The sequence below is a fragment of the Nomascus leucogenys genome, chromosome 13, assembly GCF_006542625.1.
Source record: "Nomascus leucogenys isolate Asia chromosome 13, Asia_NLE_v1, whole genome shotgun sequence".
Classification (NCBI taxonomy): Eukaryota; Metazoa; Chordata; class Mammalia; order Primates; family Hylobatidae; genus Nomascus; species Nomascus leucogenys.
Genome location: NC_044393.1, coordinates 19,953,203 through 19,981,063, shown reverse-complemented (window position 1 = coordinate 19,981,063; position 27,861 = coordinate 19,953,203). Strand labels below are relative to the sequence as shown.

At 46.3% G+C, this 27,861-nt stretch overlaps 1 protein-coding gene across 3 annotated transcripts in view; it reads left to right on the top strand.

Annotated features, from left to right (window-relative positions):
* TOX2 (TOX high mobility group box family member 2) overlaps positions 1-24,171 on the top strand; it is a 123,596-nt gene extending 99,425 nt beyond the window's left edge. The window contains exons 4-9 of one of the 3 annotated variants that reach the window (XR_004033056.1): positions 6,113-6,352; positions 8,891-9,118; positions 19,315-19,395; positions 20,250-20,448; positions 21,267-21,394; positions 23,197-24,171. Coding sequence is in view for 2 of the 3 variants with exons in the window: in XM_030826423.1 (XP_030682283.1) it covers positions 6,113-6,352; positions 8,891-9,118; positions 19,315-19,395; positions 20,250-20,645; positions 21,267-21,394; positions 23,400-23,466 (1,140 nt within the window). In the remaining variant the exon portion in view is untranslated. Of the gene's footprint in view, positions 1-6,112; positions 6,353-8,890; positions 9,119-19,314; positions 19,396-20,249; positions 20,646-21,266; positions 21,395-23,196 lie in introns of all 3 variants that reach the window. The other 2 variants (XM_030826423.1, XM_012511728.2) reach the window with 2 other exon arrangements.
* Positions 24,172-27,861: the final 3,690 nt, after the last annotated feature.

Sequence of the window (27,861 nt, the reverse complement as noted above, 5' to 3'; positions counted from 1 at the left end):
GGGTGTCTACTCAAGAGAATTGAAAGCAGAGTCTCCACGAGATATTTGTGCACCCACGTTCCTAGCAGCATTATTCATAATGCCCAACCAAGTGGCTACCAGCAGATGAATGGATAAGCAAAATGTAGTCTGTACAAACAAGGGTGTATTGCTCAGCCTTAACAAGGGAAGAAAGTTCCGATTCAGCTACCACATGGATGAACCTTGAGGACCTTATGCTAAGTGAAATAAGTCAGTCACGAAAGAATATTGTGTGATTCCACTTGTTTGAGGTACCTGGACTAGTCGTATTTCTAGAGACAGAAAGTAGAAGAGTGGTTTCCAGGGCTGGGGGGAGAAAGGAATGGGGAGTTTCTTACTTACTAGGGATGGAGTGTCAGTTTTGCAAAATGGAAAGAGTTCTGTGGATGGCTGCTGGTAATGGCTGCATAATGGTGTGAACGTATTTAATACTACTGAACTGTACACTTAAGAATGGCTCAGATGGTAAATTTTATGTGTATTTAATCACAATTTAAATTTTTGAATGATTAAAAAAATCAGTTGCATTAATACCACCTTTTTAGAGCTTACAAAGTTGTAAAATAGCCTAGACAAAGACGTATACTCCTATAGAAGCAGGTACCCCAGAGGTCCGCTGGACAATGCCCCGCAGTTCATTGAATGACACTCATTTGTCCATTTCGAAGTCTTTTGCAGTTTTCCACACTGTGTGTACGTCTTCTTGTGCATGTGCGAAAGTTCTTTATAGTAGCCATCTTGGAGTAGAATTCTAGGTTATAGGATGTCTGCATCTTCAATATACTGAGTATCGCCAGGTTGTTTTCTAAAGCGTTTTAAATACTAGTCTACACTCCTAACAGCAGTATACGCAGAAACATAAATGGTCCAGTAAACTTATGAAAAGGTGGTCACCCTCACTAGTGACCAGAATGGTGGAAATCAGAATGACTTTGGGAGAATTTCACACTTAGCAGGTTTGCAAAACTTCAAAAATCCGCCATTATCAAGAGTTGGTAAAAATATTAAACCACTGAGTCAGGAATATATGATGGAAGAATTCTAAAGCAGGCCGCTGGGAAGAAAAAGAAAACAAGCCCTAAGACAGAGCTCTAAGGCCGATTTGACCTTGAGGAGCTAATGCCAGATTCTTGTTTAAGGCTGATAGAAAGTGAGAGTGCATAAGCTGTGGGGTGGGAAGAGGGGATGTTTGGAGAATACATTTTAATACCTTCTATAAAACAGTTCACTTTAAATCTGTTTCTCAGATATTTGTATGATTAAGAATCAAATACATATGTCACAATATATTAAGAACTGGGTTAGAAACCAATATCTACCTACACACTGTTTACACTTAAAATTATGCAGGACAAAAATAAAACAGTGAAAAATTAGAGTGATAATGATAGCAGATGAAGTAGGAGGTAAGACAGAAACATCAATTAAGGCAAAGATGCTTATTTTTTATGAGCAAGGAGAAGCCACAGTAAAGACATAACATTCTGGGACATTTACAGGATAAAGAACTTCACATTAGTATGTATGCAGAAAATCTGTTTAGAGAGAAACTGCTGGAAACACAATAGGAATGTCAGGCTTTGTGGAAAACAGCATGGTGGTTTCTTAAAAATTGAAAAACAATTACTATATGACACGGCAGTTGGAATTCTGGGTGTCTACTCAAGAGAATTGAAAGCAGAGTCTCCACGAGATACTTGTGCACCCACATTCCTAGCAGCATTATTCATAGTGCCCAACCAAGCGCCTACCAGCAGATGAATGGATAAGCAAAATGTAGTCTATACATACAAGGGTGTATTGCTCAGCCTTAAAAAGGGAAGAACGTTCCAATTCAGCTACCACATGGATGAACCTTGAGGACCTTAAGCTAAGTGAAATAAGCCAATTTTTTTGAGATTTTACACCTGAAGTAGTCAAAACTGTTTATTGAATAGACATATGGAGAAATTTATACAATATACAGTATTATTTCCAATATACATGAACAGTTTTGCAAAAATTGATCATACTTTGGTGACAAAATAGTCTGTATACCAAACCCCTGTGACATGCAATTTGTCTGTATAACAAACCTTCACATATACCCCTGAGCCTAAAAGTTTTAAAAAAGGACAAAAAAAATTGATCATATCCTAAGCTAAAATGAAAACCTCAGTACATTCCAAAAAGATAAAATTCTAGGAGTCATGGTCTCTCATCATGATAACAAAGGATACATTAAATAAAAACACTCTTCCAAATAGTTTTAGGGTAAGAAAGAAAATAAAATCATCAATGTAGAATATTTTAAAAATACTTATATGATGTAGCTAAAATTCTCCTTGGGATAAAAATCATAGTTACGAGCAGAGTTTTTCAACCTCAGCACTATTGACATTTTTGGATGCATAATTCTTTGTTTAGTGGGGACATCCCTGGCCACTACCCAGCAGATGCCAGTAGCTTCCCACCCTCCAGCTGTCAGAACCAAAAATGTCTTCAGAGAAATGCCCCCTGCAAGGTAAAATTGCTCTTGTCTCAACTCCTGCCCTAGATGTTTCTATTACTAAAAAAGAAAATGTGAAAGTAGCTTAATTTGAAAACCTATGTAAAAAAACAGCATATGATACCTCAAGTCAATATTAATAGAGAAGAAAGCAGAATTTAATGAATTATCATGAAAGTTGTCAATTTTTTTTTAAATATAAGAGCTGGTTCTTTGGCTAGACAGTTGAAATATATAAACTTTTGCCTGGGTGTGTTGGCTCATGCCTGTAATCTCAACACTTTGGGAGGCTGAGACGGGTGGATCACTTGAGGTCAGGAGTTTGAGACCAGCTTGGCCAACATGGCAAAAACCCGTCTCTACTAAAAATACAAAAAGTAGCCAGGTGTGGTGACATGCACCTGTAATTCCAGCTACTCAGGAGGCTGAGGCAGGAAAATTGCTTGGACCTGGGAGGTGGAGGCGGAGGTTGTGGTGAGCCGAGATAGCGTCACTGCACTCCAGTGTGGGCAACAGAGCAAGACTCCGTCACAAAAAAATAAATTTTGAGAAGGAAAATTTTAAAAAGCAACATGTATTCACAATATTACAATTTTGAATGGGAACTGATGAAAACCACAGAGTATATTTAAAAATATATTATCCAGTTATATGCTAGTACATGTTAGTATCTGGATAAAATGAATTTTTATATATATATAATTTACCAAAACTGACTCAAGAGAAAATGGAAACTAAAATAGACCTTTTAGCCTGAAGGATATTGTGAAAACAAAAAGCACTGGGCCTCAGATGGTTTTCTGTTTAAGCTCTTTCATTCTCTAAGGATAATGTAATTTATATGTTATCTATACTGTTCCAGGGCATAAGGGAAAAGTTCATTTTCTAAAGCTGATCATAACAAAAACATTTGACAAAAGTAACCCTAAAAAATAAAAACTAAACTAAGAGATTTGTAATTAAAAAAAGATATGCCAGACACAGTCAAACAAACATACAGGCAAGGACAGCATTATTCATATCAGACTCCACTGATTTCAAGGCAAAAAAAATGAGACAAAAAAGACACTTAATAAGAAATTTAATCCATAATGAAGACACAATTGTCTGTCTTCTTTTTGTAATAAAAACCAGCATCAGGGCTGGGTGTGGTGGCTCATGTTTTTCATCCCAGCATTTTGGGAGGCCGAGGTGGGCAGATCACTTGAGGTCAGAAGTTCGAGACAAGCCTGGCCAATATGGTGAAACCCTATCTCTACTAAAAATACAAAAATTAGCCAGGCATGGTGGTGCCACCTCTTGTCCCAGCTACCTGGGAGGATGAGGCCAGAGAATCGCTTGAACCTGGGAGGCAGAGGTTGCAGTGAGCCAAGATCGTGCCACTGCACTCCAGCCTGGGCGATGCAGCACAACTCTGTCTCGAAAACGAAACAAAACCGACATCAGATTCCCAAAACAAACACTTTAAGCATTAAAAGGGTTTTTTAATGGAAGCAGAAAAATTGCAGGCAATCTAGACAAGTCTGTGTAAGATTAAAGAGCCAAAAAGGTAAGGAATCTAAAGAATAATCACTGATGGAATGGAAAAATATTATATTGCTATATTCATCTGCAAACATAGCCTATTTCTTTGTAAGGACTGTGGAATATGTACACAATTTAATCATATTTGGGTCTCAAAGAAAACCTTAACAAAATCTCACACTTGTGAATAGTACAGACCCCATACTTTGATAATTTTTTTTACTGGAAATTGTAGCCAAAAGAAAAAAAATGAGCCACTTAGAATTTCCAGAACTCTTCTTTTTGTTAGCCTTTTTAAATTTAAGTTCCAGGGTATATGTGCAGGATGCGCAGGTTTGTTACATAGGTAAATGTGTGCCATGGTGGTTTGCTGTACCCATCAACTCACCACCTAGGTATTAAACCCAGTATGCATCAGCATTTTGCTTGATGCTCTCCCTCCCCTCGCCCCCTCAATGGGCCCCAGTGTGTGGTTCCCCTCCCTGTGTCTAAGTGTTCACATTGTTCAGCTTCCACTTGTGAGAACATGAGGTGTTTGGTTTTCTGTTCCTGCATTAGTTTGCTGAGGATAATGGCTTCCAGCTCCATCCATGTCCCTGCAAAGGACATGATCTCGTTCCTTTTTATGACTGTATAGTACTCCATGGTATATATGTACCACATTTTCTTTCAGTCTATCATTGATGGGTATCTGGGCTAATTCCGTGTCTTTGCTATTGTGAATAGTGCTGCAATGAACACACATGTGCATGTATCTTTATAATATAATGATTTATATTCCTCTGGGTATATACCCAGTAATGGGATTGCTGGGTCAAATGATATCCTTGAACAACTCTTGGATCAAAGAAGAAAGTAGATTTTAAATGTTCTCATCTAAGCAATGCTATGTGAGGTGATGAATATGTTAATTATTTCACAGTGTATACATGCATCAAAACATATCGTACATATAAATATATACAATTTGTCATTTGTCAATTAAAAAAATACAACTCAAAACTGAGGGGGAAGCAGCAATTATAAATCTTTAAAATGCGGAGGAAGGGATAGCTAAAGATAAAATGAGATATTAAAGAATTAGAAAACAGAGAAGCAGAAGTGATAAACTTGAGATTTGATTCTTTTGAGGAGAAAAGAAACAACCCACGTAAAACTGAAAACCCATTTGCTTTCCTAATGAAGAAAAAATGAGAGAAAAACAGATACTTGATGTTAGAAATTAGAAAGGGGAAATAGCCACAGATGCAGAGGAAATAAAAATCGTAAGAGTATGCAAATAGGTATGCTTCACTCAACAGGGTGTGGACACACATTTAGGTCCAAAGTCCTATTCTCAATGTGTGTTTTGTGTGAGAAATGCTTATATGTAAAAACCAATAACTTTCCAAAAGTAACCAGTTAGAAAATATCATGGGGAATGGAGTTAATAACAAAACTGCTGACTGTAGGAAGAAAAGTGCTCAAGTTTATCAAGAAATTTATTTATTCAATGTATTTAACATATGCTTATACGATATAGGCTTACCGTATGCCAGGTACTTTGATCTTTAAGAACCCTAGAATGTAGGTTTGCTCATATTCACATTTTACAGATGAAGAAACTGAGGCACAAAGAGGTTAGGTAACTTGGCCAAAGTCACCCAGCTGGTAGATGGCAGGACCAGGATTCAAAATGTAGTTAGCGTCCAGCATCTGTGTGCGTTGCTATCACGCTGACTGCTCAGTTCATGCAGAGACGTATCACATTCCAGGAGGGAAGACTCAGTCTCATCAAATGATCCAACAGAACCGGACTGAGCTCTCTGGCAGGGGCTGAAATGCAAAGCGTCTGTCCGTGGTGAATGTCAGTAGAATGGCACACAGCCACGGAGCTGCCGGTTTCCCACGAGTGCACTTAATCACGCCGAGGCCCAAGTAGCATGAGGCTCCATCTTGAGATTCACCTGTCAGGGATCCGAGCAGGAGCTGCAGCCATCACTTCTCCTCTGCATTCCCTCCTCCAAGTCCGCTAGCACAGATGTGATGGAGTGGCAGTTCAGATCCTTCCTAACTCAACCCCCTGTCCTCCTCTCTTAGATCCAGGAGATGGTCCACTCGGAGGTGGCCGCCTATGACTCGGGCCGGCCTGGGCCCCTGCTGGGTCGCCCGGCAATGCTGGCCAGCCACATGAGTGCCCTCAGCCAGTCCCAGCTCATCTCGCAGATGGGCATCCGGAGCAGCATCGCCCACAGCTCCCCATCACCGCCGGGGAGCAAGTCAGCGACCCCCTCTCCCTCCAGCTCCACTCAGGAAGAGGAGTCGGAAGCGCATTTCAAGGTATGTGCGGTGGAGGAACAGAGCCTGAAGCTGCCCTCCTGTCGGCAGGGAAGGGGTCCTGTGGGGAAATGGGCATCACCTCCCTCTAGTAAATACTAGAAAAGGCCGATGTCCCAAGGCCCCGTAGGTGCCATCCCCACCGAGCAGGCGTTCCTGGTGGCGGTTGGGATGTCCGCCGCAGAGCTCAGTGGTTTTCTGTTAAGACACCCGGGCCACGCTGGAAGCCAGGGAAAAAGCACATCGGCAGGTGGAGCACCTGGTCAGGGGGGACGGCACCTATGGGGCTTTGTGGCATCGGGCTTTGGCTGCTCCATGTGCTGAGCATCCTTGACAAGCTGTGTCCTCTCGGGGCTCCCAGAGCCTTGTGCGGAAAGCAGAGAAAATTCCAACAAACATTGAGGGGATGGGGTGAGAAGATCCTGTGAAAGTTGGCAAAGCCTGACTCCTGAAGGATGGCTTCAGCAAGGCCATCAGGGTCACATTTGGCCCTTTCAGGAGAAAATATTCTGACAAAACTGTGTGGTCCAGAAGACAGCACCTCTGGGCCTAGAGTATTCACTGACCTTGAGGGTGGGGTGCAAAAATGACCCCCCCATTGGGAACATGCATTCTCCCAACATTCCTGGAGTCTAGAGTGGTTTGACCTCCTCCAGAACATGGTAGGGATGAGAGCCCGCCACCTGTCCAGGCTCTGGCCCTTCTTTGCATTGACTCCAAATCCACCTCCCAGTGAGAGAACATCTTGTCTTACCAGGGAGGAAAACAGAGGCCCAGAAAGGCCAAAGACAGAAGTGTTTGCCCAGGGCCTCCCAGCGAGCTAGTGGCAGAATCAAGACTTACCTCCCTCTGTGGCTCCTACCTCTGTCGATCCAGTGTCCTTTCCACATGGTGGCCTCCTAAGGCCTGGGGCAGTAACCCTGGACTTCGGGGGAAGAGGGGGTTTACTTTTGGATCCTGGCCCAGCTTCATCCTAAGGATGACTCGACCTCTATTATAGTCCATGCAGGAACGGTTTTTATTCAACAAACACGCCCTATGGGCCAGACACTGCTCTAAACACATAACAAGTATACGTCCATGTAATCCTCATGAAAGTCCTATGGGGCAGGGACTCTTATTATCTCTGTTTGGCAGATGGGGACACTGAGACACAGAGAGGTTAAGTAATGTATCTGGTGTCACACAGCTAGTAAGTGGGGGGAACCAGGATTCAAACCCAGGAGGCTGCAGGTGCAGTCCAGTATATGTGCCCTCAACCCCCTGCCCTGCTGTGCCTGTTCAGGACTTTATCAATGACAACATGCCTCTTCATCCCTGATCTTGCTAAGGCCACACCACAGTGCTAACAAACACAACTGGGGCTTGGAGAAGGGAGTGGCTGCAGAGAATAAGCCTCAGGAACAGAACCATGTCCTTCAGACATGGATGCCTGATCATGCTTACTGGCCCATGGCTTTATCATCAGTTCAACATGTCACCTCCATCTTCTTGGCTCCTAGAGCCAGAGTCTTCACTGGCTTTTGACCAAAGTCCCCTGTTGCTGCATGGCTTGAGTGACCCAACAGAGACCCACTGAGGTCTGTGGTGGGCATCCCAACCACCACCCCATCCTGGAAGCCCTAAGTCAAGTGTTCACAGGATCGTGGTCCCGCAGTCTGTCCAGCGTGAAGCCACTGGCTCCAGGGCTGACGCAGTAACAGTCGCTTTAGCCTCATGCCCTCCCCACTTCACAGGGTCCAGGGACTAAGCCACCTGCTCAAAGCTGCACAGCTGAAACATGGTGGTGGAGGCCAGCCTTTTGTAATGCAGGATCCCTTTTGGGGATTGTGATCCCAAGTGGGAGGGCAGATATATACACACACGCACACAAACACACACACACGTATATACACATATACACATGCACACACACTCCAAACTTGGAAATAGGCCCCCAAATGACTGCACATTTTTTCAATGTCGTACCAAAGCATTGGCTAACTGGCTCACTCAATAATTATCTGATTCTCTAGGAAACTGGACCTTTGCTTTGATTCGTTATTCATTATTGATTAGGGGATTTTACAATTCTGTAAAAGAAGATGTTACCTTGGGGGGGAAAAAGTGATAAGAGATGTAAGTGATTTTTGTCTGATTATAAGGCAAATTAACTTTGCCTGGTAGAAATGCAAATTTCTGTCCAGTAGAAAAGATTAAAAGTCCCAAAGTTGATAGTTTTAGCGCACTATTGGGCACTAACCAGTCTCACGTGTAATTTAGTAATCTAATTCCAGCATTCTTTCCATTCTTTCAGTGACTATACAGTCGTCTTCTCCTCCTGCATTTCTCTGAATCAACTTTACCATCAGGCTGATTCTCTTTAATGAGTTAAACACCCACCCGGGGTGTGTGTGTGTGTCCATTGCCCCCTCCACCGCGCGAGTGGTTATCTGTGTGTGAGCAGGCTGGCAAGTGCAGCTCGGCCTGAGTCTGTGTTGATCGCCATTGGCAGGAGGCCCTTGGGCTTCTTTGGTTTTCTGACTCTTCTCACTCGGGCAGATCTCGGGAGAAAAGAGACCTTCAGCCGACCCAGGAAAAAAGGCCAAGAACCCAAAGAAGAAGAAAAAGAAGGACCCCAATGAGCCGCAGAAGCCTGTGTCGGCCTACGCACTCTTCTTCAGAGACACTCAGGCCGCCATCAAGGGTCAGAACCCTAGTGCCACTTTCGGTGACGTGTCCAAAATCGTGGCCTCCATGTGGGACAGCCTGGGAGAGGAACAGAAGCAGGTGAGCCTCCCTCTCTTTCTGGGCCATCCCCTGAGGCTTTGTGGTCCTGGAGCCAAGGACACACTTTGAAGGTCTGAAACCAGGCCCAGCTCTGGAACTAGAGACTCTTGCAGAGGTCTTTCCTGGGCTCAGGTTGCCCATCTGTAAACTGGGAAGCTAGCTGCCTTCCAATTCTACTAGCCAACTGCATTTACTAGCAACTTAACCACTCTGAACCTCTGCTTCCCCCATTGATAAAATGAGAACAAGCATCTCCAACCATCTTGTCCCTCCAACCCTAAAAGTCTGGAGTTCAGGCCAGAGCTTCCTATCCCACTGACCATCTGCCTGTGGCCTCCTCTAAAGGCCTCCAGGGAGAATAGAGAGCAGAACTAGCTGGTAGGCAAATGGAGTTGCCAGCTGTGTGACCTCAGCCTGACCACCTAAACTCTCTGAGCTTCAGTTTTCATGTCATAAAACAGGGGTGCTGGCTACTCATTCTCTGAGCTCATGTCTGGGCTGGGCTCTCCCTCTGGTATTTCACTGAATCCTTACAACACCCTGTGGAGTAGCCATTGCTTTCCTGTTTGGTAAAGTGACTCACCCACGGTCACCAGTGTGAATCAAGGTAGAGTCAGGATTTGAACTCACATCTGTAGAAGCAGGAGGCTCAATTGAGTTGTTGGCATGAGAGACATGAATCAAATAAGTAGAAGAGTAAATGTAAAATTACAATTGTGATTGTGCCATGTACCAGGAGGGTACATAGTTCATGAGAGTGGAAAGAGCAGGGACGGACATTGTCCCGGGGGTCAGGTCACCAGGTGAGACCTGAAGAGTGAGTTCTCTTTGGAGGAGAGGAAGTGTTCCAGACAGGGAGGCCTGGTAAGGGAAGGAGCCTGGAAAAGCACAGGGGACTGAAAGGAGACCAGGATGGCCAGAGAGGAGACAATAAGGGTCCCCATGGCAGAGATGGAGCTGGAAAGGAGGGCAGGGGCCAGACCACACTGGGCTTTGCAGACCTTGGAAGTAGTCAGGCCCTGTTCTAAGAGGAGAGAAAACCAGTGAAGAGTTTTATGCAGAGGAGAGACTGGAACGGCAGCATAAGGCAGGTAAAAGTGGATGTGGAGGGTGCACAGTGATCCAGGTGGGGGAAGGTAGGGTCTGGAGCATCTTCCAGAATGGTTTGGGGTAAGGGACACAGAGCATGTCCTGGGAGCCTCCTTGCATCTGGCTTCCATTCTGAGTAAATGGAGATGTCAGTCACTGGATGGGAAATATGGGGAAAGTAGCAGGCTTGGGGCAGAGAGATGAATTGCTGACTTGTTTGAAACATCTCCTTTACCATATTCTAAAATTTTAGCTAATTTTGGAATATGTTATAAGGTGGAGTTTTTTTTTTTTTTGTGAGACCCCCACCTCTGGTAGGGGAGCGGGGAAATGAGACAGGGAAAGGAGGGCAGCCAGGAAAGAGCACATTGTCCCAGGAGAATCCACCAAGGGCAACTGAAGCACAATCCCGCTGGGAACTCAGGAGCCTGCTTAGAACGTGCCAGGCCTCAGGGTCATCCTGTCTGAGGGGCAAGGGTGCTGGGGTGGACACCAGCATTCCTTCAGAGCTGCTCCAGGGGACATTACTTCTGCAGCACCTCTGGCCTGCTACTCATGCCAGGCTCCTGCCACCAGAGGGACCCTCAGGCAAAGGAATATAGCTGGTGGCAGCTGGAAGTAGAGCATGTTTGTAGGACAGGGGTAAGGACTGGGGGATATTGGCAGGGCACTGTGGCTTTTGCTATAGGGATGTCTGTCATTTTCACTTGTGTTTTGTTGGCAACCAATTCTCTTTCAAAAGACTTCAGGTTGTTTTTGTTTGGTGGGGGGATTTCCTTGCCCTTTTATACAGTCTGGGGAGACAGCGGTCTCAAGTGCTGTGTCCCCAGGCACTCCCTCCACCGATGCTTTCTCTGACCTCATTCAGCACAGCCCAGAGGCAAGCAAAGGTGGTTGAGAGTTCCAGCTCCTGTGTCGGTTTCATTTCTGCTTACCTGTCTGGCGTTTTATTTCTAATCCAAGAACTTGGCATATATTTATTTCCATCCAATAATGGGCATCTCTCTCCTTTTACTTAATGCATTATAAATGGCACATTTCTCCCCATTTTCCTAGCAAATTGTTGTTGATGTATAAAAAGTTAGGAATTCATTTTGTAACTGCCAAGCTTACTATTGTATCATTTCTGATCATTTTTAATTCCTGAGTCTTCTAGGTTTAAAAAAAGATGTGTCTATATATACATATTTGCACACATGTATCTTTTACAAATGATAATTTTGTCTCCTTTGTTATTTGTTTTTTTAAGAGACAGGGTGTCGCTCTGTCACCCAGGCTAGAGGTCAGTGGCATGATCATAGCTCACTGCAGCCTTGAACTCCTGGGCTCAAGCAATTTTCCCAGCTCAGCTTCCCAAGTAGCAGGACGACAGGTGTGCCATGCATCACCATGCCCCACAAAATTTTTTTTTTTTTTTTTATAGAGACAGGGTCTTGCTTTGTTGCTCAGGCTGACAAACTCTTAGCCTCAAATGATCCTCCCACCTTGGCCTCCCAAAGTGCTGGGATTAGAGGCATGAGCCACTACATCCAGCCATGTCTCCTTATTTTGTCTCCTCACTTCTCAGATTTCTAATTTTGTTTTCTTTTCCCAGTTATGTTGACTAGGACTTCTAAGAGATGTTCAGCAATGGTTGGGATAGTAGTCTTCTTACTTTGCATTACCTCTCATGTTTCACTATTAAGCATAAAGCTGGGATGTTAGCTTGTGTCGGTTTTTGAAATCACATTTAGAAGTGTGACTTATATTCCTATTTTACTATGAATACACTAATAACCAAGAGAGGTAGTGTTGAGAAAATTATACGAAATAAAAAACCCCCGCCTAGCCCCCAAAAGTTTCAAGCCTAGGTGATGGATAGGAAAGTTCTTTCAAATCATCAAAGAGCTAATAATTCTAAGACTTAGAAAAATAAGAAAACCTTCACAAGTCTTTATATACAATGTAACCTTGACACTAAAACATAATGAAGCTAACTGCATCATTTAATTTTGAATGTGTAATAAACAATACCAAAATTTAATGGCTTAAAATAGTAATCATTTATTCAACTTATGATTCTGAGGGTCCATGAACTGTGCTGGGCTCAGCAGGATGGTTCTGCTGCTGCTCTTGGCTGGGCTCACCCATTTGCATCAGCGGTCAACTACAGTAAATTAGGCATCTCTGCTTCTGGGAGCTGGATGGCTGTCAGCTGGAGCAGTGGAGCCAAACTGAGCCATGTGTCTCTCATCATCCAGCAGACTAGCTCATGCTTATTCACATAGCAAGTCAGAGTTCCAAGAGCAGTTTTAGAGCAGAAAAATGGCGGAAAGGAGACAGGACTAACTTGCAGCTCCCACTCGGACAGACAGAGCAGTGCATGGAGACTCACATTGTAAACTTTTGCTCCAAGAACTACCACAGGAACATACTAGGAAAGCCAGAAGAATCCACAGACCCTTTGAAGGATGTGGAGATTGCTACTGCAGGCTCTCTGGGACAGCCAAGGAATTGTGAGTTGGCTTGCTTTCTCAGCTGGGAGGCCTGTAGCCTGGGGCAAGTTCTCAGCGCTGTTCACTGGCTGCCTGGAAATAAACTTGGTGCTGTTGGGGGTGCATGGCGGGAATGAGACCAGCCTGTGGCTGCCAGCTTTCCCTCACTTCCCTGACGACCTGTGTGATGCAGCAGAGTCAGCCATAATCACCCTGGGAACCACAACCCCCACAGCATCTGCAGCAAGCCCCGCCTAAGGAGAGTCTGAGCTTAGACACACCTAACCCTGCCCCTACCTGATGGTCTTTCTCTACCTGCCCTGTTAGCCTAAGACAAAGGACATAATCTCTCTTGGGAACTCCATGGCCCCACCCACCACCTGACTCTAGGGCAAGCTTGTATCCTCCCTATACTACTGCAGCTGATGCGCTCTAGAAAGTGCCACCTCCTGGCTAGAGGCCAACCAACACAAAACCGGTGCACTTAAAAATACAACCAAGGACCCTCACGGAGTCCACTTCACTCCTCTGCTACTTCCACCAGACCAGGTGTTGCTATCCATGGAGGAGAGACCTGAAGACAGATCACATCACAGGACTCTTTGCAGACACTCCCCAGTACTAGCCCAGAGCCTGTTAGCTCCGCTGGGTGGCTAGATCCAGAAGAGAAATAACAATCACTGCAGCAGGGCTCTCAGGAAACCACATCCCTAGGGGAAGGGGGAGAACCCCAAGGGACAGGAGAATCTGAACAGCAGCACTTGAGTCCCAGATCTTCCCTCTGACATAGTTTACCCAAATGAGAAGGAACCAGAAAAATAATTCTGGTAATATGACAAAACAAGGTTATTTAACACCCCCAAAAGATAACACTAGCTCAACAGCAATGGATCCAAACCAAGACAAAATCTCTGAATTGCCAGAAAAAGAATTCAGAAGGTTGATTGTTAAGCTAATCAAGGAGGCACCAGAGAAAGGTGAAGTCCAACTTAAAATAAAAAAAATTATACAGGATATGAATGGAAAAATCTCCAGTGAAATAGCATAAATAAAAACAATCACAACTTCTGGAAATTAAGGACACACTTAGAGAAATGCAAAATACACTGGAAAGTCTCAGGAATTGAATTGAACAAGTAGAAGAATGCACTTCAGAGCTCAAAGACAAGGCTTTCAAATTAACCCAATTCAACAAAGACAAAGAATTTTAACAAATGAACAAACCCTCCAAGAAGTTTGGGATTATGTTAAATGACCAAATCTAAGAATAATTGGTGTTCCTGAGGAAGAAGAGAAATCTAAAAGTTTGGAAAATATATTTGAGGGAATAATTGAGGAAAACTTCCCTGGCCTTGCTAGAGATCTAGACATCCAAATACAAGAAGTTCAAAGAACACCTGGGAAATTTATCACAAAAAGAAGGAAAGGAAAACCTATCAGATTAACAGCAGATTTCTTAGCAGAAACCCTACAAGCTAGAAGGGATTGGGGTCCTATTTTTAGCCTCCTTAAACAATTTGCCAAGAATTTTGTATCCAGCAAAACTAAGCTTCATTACAGTTCTTTTTTTCAAAGCAATGCTGAGAGAATTTGCCACTGCTAAGCCAGCACTGCAAGAACTACTAAAAGGAGCTCAATCTTGAAACAAATGTTCAAAATACACAAAAATGGAATATCCTTAAAGCATAAATCTCACAGGACCTCTAAAATAATAACACAATTTTTAAAAAACCACAAGGTATTTGGGCAACAAATAGCACAACGAATGGAAGAATAGTACCTCACATCTCAATACTAACACTGAATGTAAATGGCCTAAATGCTCACTTAAAAATACAGAATGGCAGAATGAATAATAATTGACCAACTGAGTATCTGCTGTCTTCAAGAGACTCACCTGACACATAAGGACATGCACAACCTTTAGGTAAAGGGGTGGAAAAAGATACTCCATGCAAATGAATACCAAAAGTGAGCAGGAATAGCTATTCTTATATCAGACCAAACAAACTTTAAAGCAACAGTGGTTTAAAAAGACAAAGAGGGACATTATATAATAAAACTAGTCCAACAGGAAAATATCACAATCCTAAATTTATATGCATCTAACATTGGAGCTCCCAAATTTAAAAAACAATTACTACTAGACCTAAGAAATGAGAAAGATAGATAGCAAAACAACAATAGTGGGAAACTTCAATACTCCACTGATAGCACTAGACAGGTCATCAAGACAAAGTCAACAAAGAAACAAGGAACTTAAACTACACCCTACAACAAATGAACTTAACAGATATTTATAGAACATTCTACCCAACAACTGCAGAATATACATTCTGTTCATCAGCACATGGAACATTCTCCAAGATAGACCATGCAATAGGCCATAAAACAAGTCTCAACAAATTTAAGAAAATAGAAATTATATCAAGTACTCTCTCAGACCACAGTGGAATAAAACTGGAAATCAACTCCAAAAGGAACCCTCAAAACAATGCAAATACATAGAAATAGTTAAATAACCTGCTCCTGAATGATTGTTGGGTCAACAATGAAATCAAGATGGATATTATAAAATTCTTTGAACTGAACGATAATAGTAACATAACCTATCAAAACCTCTGGGATACAGCAAAAGTGGTGCTAAGAGGAAAGCTCATAGCATTAAATGCCTACATCAAAAAGTCTGAAAGCACACAAATAGACAATCTAAGGTCACGCCTCAAGGAACTAAAGAGAGAGAACACACCAAACCCAAACCCAGCAGAAGAAAAGAAATGACCAAGATCAGAGCAGGACTAAATGAAATTGAAACCAAAAAATACAAAAGATAAACAAAAAGCTGATTCTTTGAAAAGATAAATAAAACTGATAGATCATCAATGAGATTAACCAAGGAAAGAGAGAAGATCCAAATAAGCTCAATTAGAAACAAAACATGAGATATTACAACTGATACCACAGAAATACAAAAGATCATTCAAGGCTACTATGAACACCTTTATGTACATAAACTAGAAAACCTAGAGGAGACGGATAAATCCCTGGAAATATACAACCCTCCTAGATTAAACCAGACCAATAACAAGCAGTGAGATTGAAATGGTAATTAAAAAGTTACCAACAAAAGAAGTCCAGGACCAGATAGATTCACAGCTGAATTCTATCAGACTTTTAAAGGACGCTATTCCACAAAATAAAGAGGGAATCCTTCCTAAATTATTCTATGAAGCCAGTCAATCACCCTAATACCCAAACCAGGAAAGGACATAACAACAACAAAAAAGAAAACTACAGGCCAATATTCCTTCTATGCCCAAAATCAGCATAGAAGGGACATACTTTAAGATAATAAAAGCCATCTATGATAAACCAGAGCCAACATTATAGTGAGTGAATGGGGAAAAATTGAAAGCATTCCCCTTGAGAACTGGAACAAGACAAGGATGCCCACTCTTACCATTTCTATTCAACAGAGTACTGGAAGTCCTAGCCAGAGCAATCAGACAAGAGAAAGAAAGAGCATCCAAATCTGTAAAGAGGAAGTCAAAGTGTTGCTGTTTGCTGATGTTATGATTGTATACCGAATGCAAAAATCCTCAACACAATACTATCTAACTGAATCCAGTGGTGTATTAGAAAGATAATCCACCATGATCAAGTGGGTTTCATGCCATGGATGCAGGAATGGTTTGGTTTAACATACACAGGTCAATAAATGTATACCACATAAACAGAATTTAAAACCACATGATCATCTCAATAGACACAGAAAAAGCATTTGACAAAATTGAGCACCCCTTTGATTAAAACCCTCAGCAAAATCGGCATAGAAGGGACATACCTTAAGGTAATAAAAGCCATCTATGATAAATCCAGAGCCAACATTATACTGAATGGGGAAAAGTTGAAAGCATTCCCCCTGAGAACTAGAGCAAGACAAGGATGCCCACTGTCACCACTTTTATTCAATGCAGTACTGGAAGTCCTGGCCAGAGCAATCAGACAAGAGAAAGAAATAAAGGGCACCAAATCAGTAAAGAGGAAATCAAACCGTTGCTGTTTGCTGATGGGATTATCATATACCTAGAAAACCCTAAAGACTCATCCAAAAAGCTCCTAGAACTGGTAAATGAATTCAGCAAAGTTTCAAGATACAAAATTAATGTACACAAATCAATAGCTCTGCTATACACCAACAGTGACCAAGCTGAGAATCACATCAAGAACTCAACCTCCTTTAGCTGCAAAAAAAAATAAGATAAAAATAAATAAATAAAATACTTAGGAATATACCTAACCAAGGAGGTGGAAGACCTCTACAAGGAAAACTACAAAACACTGCTGAAAGAAATCATAGATGAAACAAACGGAAACACATCCCATGCTCATGGATGGGTAGAATCAATAGTGTGAAAATGACCATACTGCCAAAAGTAATCTATAAATTCAATGCAATTCCCATCAAAATACCGCCGTCATTCTTCACAGAACTAGAAAAAACAATCCTAAAATTCATGTGGAATCAAAAAAGAGCCCTCATAGCCAAAGCATGACTAAGCAAAAAGAACAAATCTGGAAGCACCACATTACCCAACTTCATACTATAAGGCCATAGTCACCAAAACAGCATGTTACTGGTATAAAAATAGGCATATAGACCAATGGAAAAGGATAGAGAACCCAGAAATAAAGCCAAATCCTTACAACCAACTGATCTTTGACAAAGCAAACAAAAACATGAAGTGGGGAAAGGATACCTTATTCAACAAATGGTGCTGGGATAATTGGCAAGCCACATGTAGAAGAGTGAAACTGGATCCTCATCTCTTACCTTATACAAAAATCAACTCAAAATGGATCAAAGACTTAAATCTAAGACCTGAAACCCTAAAAATTCTAGAAGATAACACTGGAAAAACCCTTCCACAGACATTGGCTTAGGCAAAGACTTCATGACCAAGAACCCGAAAGCAAATGCAACAAAAACGAAGATAAATAGATGGGACTTAATTAAACTAAAAAGCTGCACAGCAAAAGAAATAACCAGCAGAGTGAACAGACAACCCACAGAGTGAGAGAAAATCTTCACAATCTATACTTCTGACAAAGGACTAATATCCAGAATCTACAAAGGAACTCAAATCAGCAAGAGAAAAAACAATCCCATCAAAAACTGGGCTAAGGAGATGAATAGACAATTCTCAAAAGAAAATATACAAATGGCCAACAAACATATTAAAAAATACTTAACATCATTATGATCAGGGAAATGCAAATCAAAACCACCTTACTCCTGCAAGAATGTCCATAATCAAAAAATAGATGTTGGCATGGATGTGGCAAAAAGGCAACACTTTTACACTGTTGGTGGGAATATAAACTAGTACATCCACTATGAAAAACCGTATGGAGATTCCTCAAAGAACTGAAAGTAGATCTACTGTTTGACTCAGCAATCCCACTGCTGGGTATCCACCCGGAGGAGAAGAAATTATACAAAAAAGATACTTGTACACATGTTTGTAGCAGCCCAATTTGCAATTGCAAAAATATGGAACCAGCCCAAATGCCCATCAATCGAGTAGATAAAGAAAATGTGGCACACACACATATATATATGTACACACACACACACACACACACACACACACACACACACACACCATGAAATACTACTCAGCCATAAAAAGGAAGGAAATAATGGCATTTGCAGCAAACCTGGATGAAATTGGAGACAATTATTCTAAGTGAAGTAACTCAGGAATGGAAAACCAAACATTGTATGTTCTCGTAAGTGGGAACTAAGCTATGAGGACGCAAAGGCATAAGAATGATACAATGAACTTTGAGGACTTGGGGAAAAGGATGGCAGTGAAGGATAAAAGACTATACCTCAGGTACAGTGTACACTGCTCAGGTGGTGGGTGCACCAAAATCTCAGAAATCACCATTAAAGAACTTACTCATGTACAAAAAATTTTTTTTAATTAAGAGTTCCAAGAGTAGCAAGAGGGCTCACCAATATGCGATCACTTTGTTTCTGCGTGCATCACATTTGTGCTTGTCTTATTGGCCAACACAAGTCACATAAGGCTAAGGTCCAAGTCGTTCGCACCTCCTTGTTTCTACCAAAAACCATGGAAAAAAAGGAGGTGAGAACAAACTGGGACCAATCCTACAATAACATATGAACCTAGGTCTAAAATTTTTAATAAAAAATATTAGCAAACTGAATCCAGACTAACATACTATGAACAAGTAGGTTCATTCTAGGTTGTGAAGGCGGTTCAGCATTAAGAAATCTGCACTGTGCTGGCTCAGAATGGGGGCTTCAAAGGGCCTTGTCTTTCTGTGATCAGTTGTACTGATATAACCTGGAGGCCCAGAGAGGTGAAGCATGTTGGCCAAGGCCACACAGCGACTTGGCTGAGGAACTGGGATACGGCCTGGTCTCCACAATTTCTCTGCAGCGCTCCCAGAAAGGGGCCAGTGGCTGGCTGACTCAGCTTCTGACCCCACCACCCTCATCCATTCATGATCCTTGAATCCATACCTTCCCACCCCAGGACCCTGCACCGCATGTCCTCTGTAACTTTCTCTCCAGTGTTGCTCATGTGTTGACTCTTCCAGGCCTATAAGAGGAAGACAGAAGCAGCAAAGAAGGAATATCTGAAGGCTCTGGCAGCCTACCGGGCTAGCCTCGTCTCCAAGGTAACACCCGGAATCTCCAGGCACAGCCCTGATCAGAGTGGGGCCACTTGAGGAATGGAGCAATAACTGGGGCCTGTGGGAAGGGCCAGCACCCCAGGTCTTAGAAAGGATGGGTCAGACCTAAATGGTCATGTTTGCAGGGCACCTACAGCGTGCCAGGCTCATTCTGGGCACTTTATATGCATTTCGTTGGCTTCTTCCAACAAGAACCCAACACCCAGAGGGGTTGAGCAACTTGCCTGAAAAGATCGAGTTTGTTAAAGTGGCTGCACCAGGATTCAAACCCAGTTTTGCCAGTTTTATGTGGCCTTCACTTCTGACCACTGATGGGGCTTGGGACATGCTACCCCAAAATATGGCACCTCCTCACCACACCATCGGCCTCCTCTGTCAACACCAGCAATGTAGGAAGCTAAGTGTGGCTGTGGATGCGTGGCCCAAGTGGAGGTGGGTGTTGTTCCTGTTACAGAGGAGATGGCATCCAAATTGGTCCATAAAAGGCCAAGTAAAAGGCGGTCCAAAGTCAAGGGAACAACATCTGCAAAGGCACAGAGGCTGGAAGGAGCATGATTAGAGCTGGCTCAGTGGGATGGTGCTTGTCTCACTGGCCAGGCTGAGGAGCATGGATTCCCCCGTGGGCAGAGGAGCCCCCCAAAGATAAAAGCAGTGGGTGGCTGGATGGTCAGAGCCAAGGGGACTAAGGACCCTGTGCTATCTCTGGTTAGTCCAAGCTCTCTCCCAAGAGATCCAGCCAGCAGCCATCTCAGTGGGTTGCAGAGCCTCCTGGCCTCACAGCCCAAGTTCTGGCTCATCCCTCTTCTGTTTTCCAGTGACTGATATCTGTCTCCTTCCAGAGCTCCCCGGATCAAGGTGAGACCAAGAGCACTCAGGCAAACCCGCCAGCCAAAATGCTTCCACCCAAGCAGCCCATGTATGCCATGCCAGGCCTGGCCTCCTTCCTGACGCCATCGGACCTGCAGGCCTTCCGCAGCGGGGCCTCCCCGGCCAGCCTCGCCCGGACGCTGGGCTCCAAGACTCTGCTGCCAGGCCTCAGTGCGTCCCCGCCGCCGCCACCCTCCTTCCCACTCAGCCCCACACTGCACCAGCAGCTGTCACTGACCCCTCATGCCCAGGGCGCCCTTCTCAGTCCACCTGTTAGCATGTCCCCAGCCCCCCAGCCCCCTGTCCTGCCCACCCCCATGGCACTCCAGGTGCAGCTGGCGATGAGCCCCTCACCTCCAGGGCCACAGGTAAGCAGGGAAGAGAAGAACAGCCCTTCTGTGACCGTGTGGGGAGGGGAAGCAGCTTTGCCCTTTCAAACCCTGGCCCTGCCACTCACCAGTGATACAACCTCAGCCTTGGCACCCGACCTCTCTGAGCCTCAGTTACCACATCTAGGAAGTGGGTCTCGCACACCTTACCTGAGATGCACTGGCTGCAGTGAACAGTTCACAAGTTGCCAGACTGACTCTTAGGATATTCCAGTCCCCTCTTCCTGCATCCTCAGCCCTAGCCCTGGCCCTTCCCAAAGCCTTCGAGACCTTACTCCTGCTAATTGTTCCACGGAGATTGCTGCAAGGTTCACATGGCCCTTAGAGGTCATTGGGCTCAGTAATTCCATTTTACAGATCGAGAAACTGAGGCCCAGAAAGGGAAAGGCCCTGAAAGCCAAGTCCTTCAGCCCCTGATTCAGCCAAGACAAGGGTTGAACATTTTGGAAGGTGCTCTACTGGGAGCAAGGCAGCAGCCCTGGAGGCAGCATCTCTTCCATGTGGACACCCCTGGACACATGGGCTCCCACCCCGGGAGGCCTGGGACAGTCTGCCGCCTCATCTCTCCTTGGCTCATGGCCCCCTCCTTCCCCACTGTAGGACTTCCCGCACATCTCTGAGTTCCCCAGCAGCTCGGGATCCTGCTCACCTGGCCCATCCAACCCCACCAGCAGCGGGGACTGGGACAGCAGCTACCCCAGTGGGGAGTGTGGCATCAGCACCTGCAGGTTAGTCCTCGCCCGTCCCTGCCTTTGTCCTGCCGGCCAGGGAGAGTGGGAAAAGGATGGCCAGGGATGGGAAAATGGCCAACGGCAACGTCGACAGGGGAGAACCCTGCAGTCACTGTCAGCCCTGCCGAGGGGAATCGATATCTCAGATGACACTGCAGAGCCAGGCCCCAGAAGGACTCTGCTGGCCTGATGCTGAGGCCTGCTTGGGAAACTGACTAGTCTTCAGTCTTGCTGCTTCTTCCTTGCTTCTGTTTTTTTCACAAGTGCTTCCCCATGACATTCACAGATGAGTCCTGCATCTTAGGCCGGTTCCCTAGAAGCAGAGCCTGAGGCAACAGGGATTGGGTGCCTTTGGGGATGCACTGGGGAAAGCTTGCAGGAGAAGGGGGTGAGGGAGGCAGGATGGGGTGGGGGAAGGAGCTGAGGGGGGATGTGGCCTCAGCTGAAGACTTGCTTCTGCCTCATCCCATAGGAGCCCTGGAGCATGAATGGTGCTAGAGTGGCTCCCACCTGGAGGGCAGGGAACTGGTTTTTTGAACCCCTTCATCAGTCAGACCTTGGCTGTGGGCTGCCCCGGGTGGGGGGGAGTGTAGCCCACTGGGCAGGGCATCTCCCAAGACTAGAACACCTAAGAATGCAGGACAGGGGACCTCAGTGGGACATGGTGGGAGAAGGGACCCACTGTTTATCCCAAGGAATTACAGACACCTTAGAGACCCCTTCCCCCTGCACCCCAGTGTCCTCCCTAGTCCTCCTGTGGTCCTCCTGTCTCAGGCCTCTGTTCCTATCCTGCACTCAACCTTTCAAATCCATGCTAACACCTCCCTCTAGAAAGTCTTCCTGGATCCACGCCACCCCAACTCCGGGGAAGAGTGACCTTTCACTGCAGCCAGCAGGAGAGGGAGAATGCAGTGAGGAGGGACACTTGCTTCTTAAACCCGCCAGCCGGGTTCCCATTCCCTTGGCAAAAACGAGTCCCGCAGCCACACCTGGGGGACGTAGTGCCAAGCAGCTGTCCCAGCGATAGCGCCACACCCTGGAAGGCACAGCACACTTGTCGGGTGGCCACCTTGCTGCTGAGAACCGCTGCCCCCAGCCCTAGCCTCGGCCTCCCAGCACAGGGCTCGTTCCTCTGCTAATCCCGCCAGCGCCGTTGGACGCTGAACAAGTGACCACTGCGCATGCCCATTTCTGACATGCCTGAAGTGAGATTCTACGTGGGTGGGCAGACTCAGCTCAGCAAGAATCCCTTCCCTGCATCCCAAGCAGGTGCAGACCCTCCTACCCCAGCCCCTTCCTGTCCCCAAGTTTCCTTCTCAAAAGTCAGAATACTTAGGGTATGTAGGGGAGTGTCACACAATGTCCAAGCCTCCTGAGGCTGGCCCATCACATCCAGCATGGAGGTCGGACTCCAGCAGAGCCCTATTTTAAAAACATAAAAAGCACCTGTCCTCCCTTAATTCAGTTTGAGATTTACAAATTCCTGTGATTAAAAACCCATGTGAGAGCAATGGTGACATCGGCGTGCACCTCGATGAAAGACAGACACACTACTGCCCTTTCACCCAGAGCTGAGGACCGGGTGGTCCCCTGCTGGGTTTCCAGGAGGGGTTTGGTTCTGCTTGGTGCAGAGGTGGGTCGGGGTGGGGGAGCAGCTGCAAGTCCCTCATTCAGCCACAGAGGGGCAGCTGAATCCAGTGGCTGGGGTGGGGGTGGGGGCGTACAGTGCAGGGGTCCTGATGCTCCCCTGGCCTGGGGAGGTACCCAACAGCTTTGACAGCCCCTCCTCTCTCTCACAGCCTGCTCCCCAGGGACAAATCGCTCTACCTCACCTAATCCCACCTCCCCCCCACCATCCCTGAGGCTCGCTGGAAGGCACTGCTCAGAGCCTGAAGGGCTGACAGCAGAAAAGAGGCCCTAGCCAGAGGCAGGTGGCCCATCGGAGAGAGCAGTGAGACACCCATTGCCCGGGGGCTGAGTCTCTTCCTCAACCTCCCACCAGACTCTGCAGAGGCAGCCCACTGCCTGCCGCCAGCCCAAAGAACCTGCAGGAACCTTCTGCCCGCTGACCTGCTTGCTCCAGGGTAACTGTGGACCCTGTCCTCGCCCTGCGCACGGTACCCTATGTCTGGACGCCCGGCCCCAGCCCCAGCCCCAGCCCCAGCTCACGTGGGCTGCCCCTGGCGGGGTTGCTCACCAACGGACACCCACCCCAGATGCATGGGCCAGAGGGCCGGCCCCCGGCACAGACGTGCACATCGGTTTTCCAGTGTGAACAAAAGATTACGAAACCTAGAAACTGTTGGTTCCGTGTAAGTAGTTGACTACGTGTTTTAGAACTGTGCTGAAGACATCTGTAAGATTATTTTGTGGGGAAAAAAAGTAGTTTCCTTTAAGGTAAAAAGCATTTTATATGATCCTTAGCACATTTTTAAGTTTTATCTTAAGGGAGACGTGCACAAAAGCGGCTGCCAAACCGTTTCGTCATCCTCACAGCAAGGACCGGACGCTTGCTAGCCACCCCAGAGCACCGCTCTCCTTTTAATCATGTGTTCATCTATTTTAAATTGCCGGCGACGACTTTTGTCTATTTATGAAGAAACCTTGAGAACAAAGTTGCAGCTTATCCTACCGTGTGCGTGGTTTTGGGGTTTGGTTTGGGTTTGGGTTCTTGACGTCGTTTGCAGCTGTTTCCTGGCCCTGGCGAGTGTCTGTCTTGGTGCCCAGTGCTTCTCTCAAATCTCTTTATAATAAAACTTTTGAAAAGCTGAAAACAAGTCTGTGTCTCCTTGCCCTTGGTGAGCCAGGGTTGAACCCCCTAAAGTGGCATAGAGCCCCTTGGGCCAGACGGACGGGGTTCGAAGTCTTGCTTGACCTTTACCAGCCCATATGGGTTTGTGTGTGGGTGATGGGACCACTCTGACCTCAGTCTTGCCCTCTAAGGGGGTAACAGTGGTACAGACCCGTAGGGCTCTTGTGATGATGAAAAGGGGTGTGGGCAAGAATGCCACCACACAGGAACTTGCAAGAGCTGGTGACAGTGGCGAGCCCTTCCTCTGGAGGATGGGGCCTCCCAGGCTTGTGGAGGTGAGCGGTGGGAATCCAGGGAGGAGGCCAAGCGGTTTTTCAAACCTGAGTGTAGGAAGCATCCCAGACAGGGGATTCTTTAAACCAGGATTCCCAGCAGACCTTAGATGGCGATACTAACAACAACAAACAACAACAAAAGGCAAATAATAGTTGACTGTTTTAACTACATCTGGAAAAATACCAATTGCCTGGTGGGAGGCTGCGACTCTTGCACCCTGTGATGCAACCACTTTGAGGTGGGGCAGGTGTCCCCGCTCCCAGCCAGGCTCGGGACCCAGACAGAGGAGCCCCCACACTCAGGACAGCTCTCCCAGCCTCTCACCCTCCAATCACGGTAAACCCCCTCCTTCCAGATGACAGCCCAGGAGTGGGGTGCAGTTTCCCCACTGGAGGGCATTTTGTAATCCACTTTGGAAAAAGAAAAGAAAACCCCAAACAAACCAGCCACCTGCCGTCCCGTCAGCAGCAGCACTGCAATGTGCAGCATAAATATTTCATGTGGTTACAATTTCCTTTTCTATGTGGGGCTTGTCAGTAACACGACGGCTTAGATGGTTTAATATTCAACTCTTGCTTCCATGTTTGTGAAAACAGCATCACTGGGATCCACGCAGACAGCCCACAATGACAAGAGTACAAGGCCCTCCTTGTACAGTGGTGCTGAGGCGGAGGCCTGCTGCCACCCCTCACAGCTGCACCAGGAGCTCAGGAGTCCTTTCCAAGCATCCACACACCAAGGCCACTCCTTCTAGGCTGCACGGGACACTCAGCAGAATCTAAGCACCCTGCCTGCAGATAACCCAAGCAGAACCTAAGCACCCTGCCTGCAGAGATCAGGGACTGTCGCACGGGTATTTTCTGGGGCCCGGAGAGTGAGAATAGATCCTAAAGGCCAATTTCAGAGACATGGAGTGGACAGCGACTGTCTTAGTCCATCCCAGCTGCCATAACAGAGTGCCATGGGCCAGGTGGCTCACAGCAACACAAACTTACTGCTCAGTTGTGGAGGCTGGGAGGTCTAAGATCAAGGCGCTGGCAGCTTCAGCGTTGGGTGAGGGTTCACTTGCTGGTTCGTAAATGTCCATCCTCTCGCCGTGTCCGACAGGGCAGGAGGGGAGGGCGCTCTCCAGAATTTAACAGCACTCACCCCAATCCTGAGGGCTCCACTCAGTCACCTTCCAAAGGCCCCGCCTCCAAATACTGGCCCATTGAGGGTTAGGATTCCAGTAATCAAATTCCGGAAGGACACAATCATTCAGTCTGTAGTGCCGACTGCAGTAGTTGGCACTGGTGTCCCCCTGTCCCCAGGCTCTTCTGTTGCCAGAGTCCATCCCCAGGTCCTGAGTGCCATCCCAGTCATTGCCCACCAGAGCTGTCACAGCTAATGGAGATGCCAACTCTGTGGTCCCATTCACAACCCGAGTCCCCGGGAGCAGCCTGAAGCCGCCTCCAGCGGCAACACCATCCTTGCTAAGCTCCTTCCCCGTACCCTGCCCTACTCTGAGGATGTGACTCCCTTCTGAGAGCACCCACTCAGAAAATCATTTGAACCAGAATCCCCATCTCAGGCCTGTATGTTTCTAAGGCAACAGCCTACCATACTGATTATGCCCATGGCCCAAGTGGGGCCACATCAGTATTGCTCCAAATGTCTCTGGCTCTGGCCTTACCTGCAACTACAAGACTTTCAGCCCCGAAACAACCACCCAAGCCCCACTCCAGGGGCTTCCTCCTTCCTGGGAGGCAGTGTCTGCTGCATGTTTTCTACTCCATCCTGCAACGATGGTGGCCACGACCCACAGAGCCTCCAAGAACCCAGGGTCACACCGGCTGTAAAAGCACTGGGGTCTCTGCCATGGGCTCTCCCACTCCCCATCCCTGTGCTCCCAAAGCTGCCAGCCCTGGGTCCCCCAGCCTTGTCGTGGGCCAGGTTCTCCCTGCAGCATCCTCCACCTGCCGGGGCCAGTCTGCAGCTAGGTCCAGTCTGCGGTTGGGGTCCCTCACACTTTGAGGCTTCAAGTTATTGCTGGACCCTAGAGCAGTGGCCCCAACAGTGTGAACACCTTTAACTCCTACCTGCAGCCTGCAGCCTGCCCCCACTGCCCACAGAGCTGACCCAGGGAGCAACCCCACTCACCCTTCCCAGGGCCAAGCACCTTCCTCAGGTTTCTCCATCTCACACCTCCCCCTACAAATGCATCTCAGTCCAAGCAGGAGGCACGACCTGGGCAGAGGCTGAGACTGAGCCCTAGCCCCACCCCCACCCCAGAAGGCAGGCATGGCTAGTCCCAAAATTGCCCAGTAGTAATTCCTCCCTGGAGGGATACATAGAAATTTTTACACTGGATTGGAATGTGGGCAACATGGCACAGATTAATTTTTTGATTAATTTTCAGAGTTCGCGATGCTAAAATTCGATGTGTTCATTCAGCAAGAATACAAACAACAGAGCAGCTCTTCTCTGCCACATAGCACATGCACACATACATCAGTTAGCATGGAATTATCTGTCCTCGGAAGTTTGAAGTAACTCCCATGCAAAAAAGATCCGATGTGCTGTTACAGATTCAGGAGTTTTAAAAAATTGTTCAACCCATCAGTTATTAACCAGCTCTGCTTCCCAAATTACCCAAAACGAATAACCTCAAGCCCACTAAACGCTGAAGGGTAGTCAGTCAGAGTGAGAGGCAGTGTCGGGGCGGTGGTTAGGAGAGAGGGCTGGGTCACAGCCTGCCTGGGAGAATATTCGCTTGGCTGCCTACAAGTTGTATGAGCTCAGGCAAGTTTCTTAACTTCTGTTTCCTCATGTCTAACTTGGAGATAATAGTCTCCTTTTCAAAGGGCTGTTCTAGTAACAATGAGTTAATATAGATAAGTCCTTAAAATAGTATTATTTCTCATTATTATATAATAATATTTAATCTCTGCACCGGAAGGTCAAGTTTCTTGCATCGTGTACTATTCAGGATGTGCTAGGCTACGCTGCAGAAACAACTCCCATCTCAGCAGCTTAACCCAACAGAGTTGATTCCTCCAAGCCTCCTCCAAGCCACCAAGAACATTTGGGGATCCAAGGTTCTTCTCTCTGGTGGCTCTGCCATCCCCTTCACCCTCGGAGCCCTCCCTGAGTCTTCTATAGCCAGCCAGTGGTGAGTGAGCCGGGGATCCTGCAGAAGCGGGAAACGAAGTGGTGCCTGTCACTGCTTCCCGTTTCCTGATGGCCATAACTAGTCAGCAGGGATGGGAAATGGAATCATCCCAGAGAAGGGGTCCCCAACCCCCGGGCCGGTCTGTGGCCTGTTAGGAACCGGGCCACACAGCAGGAGGTGAGCGGTGGGCGAGCAAGCATTACCGCCTGAGCCCCACCTCCTGTC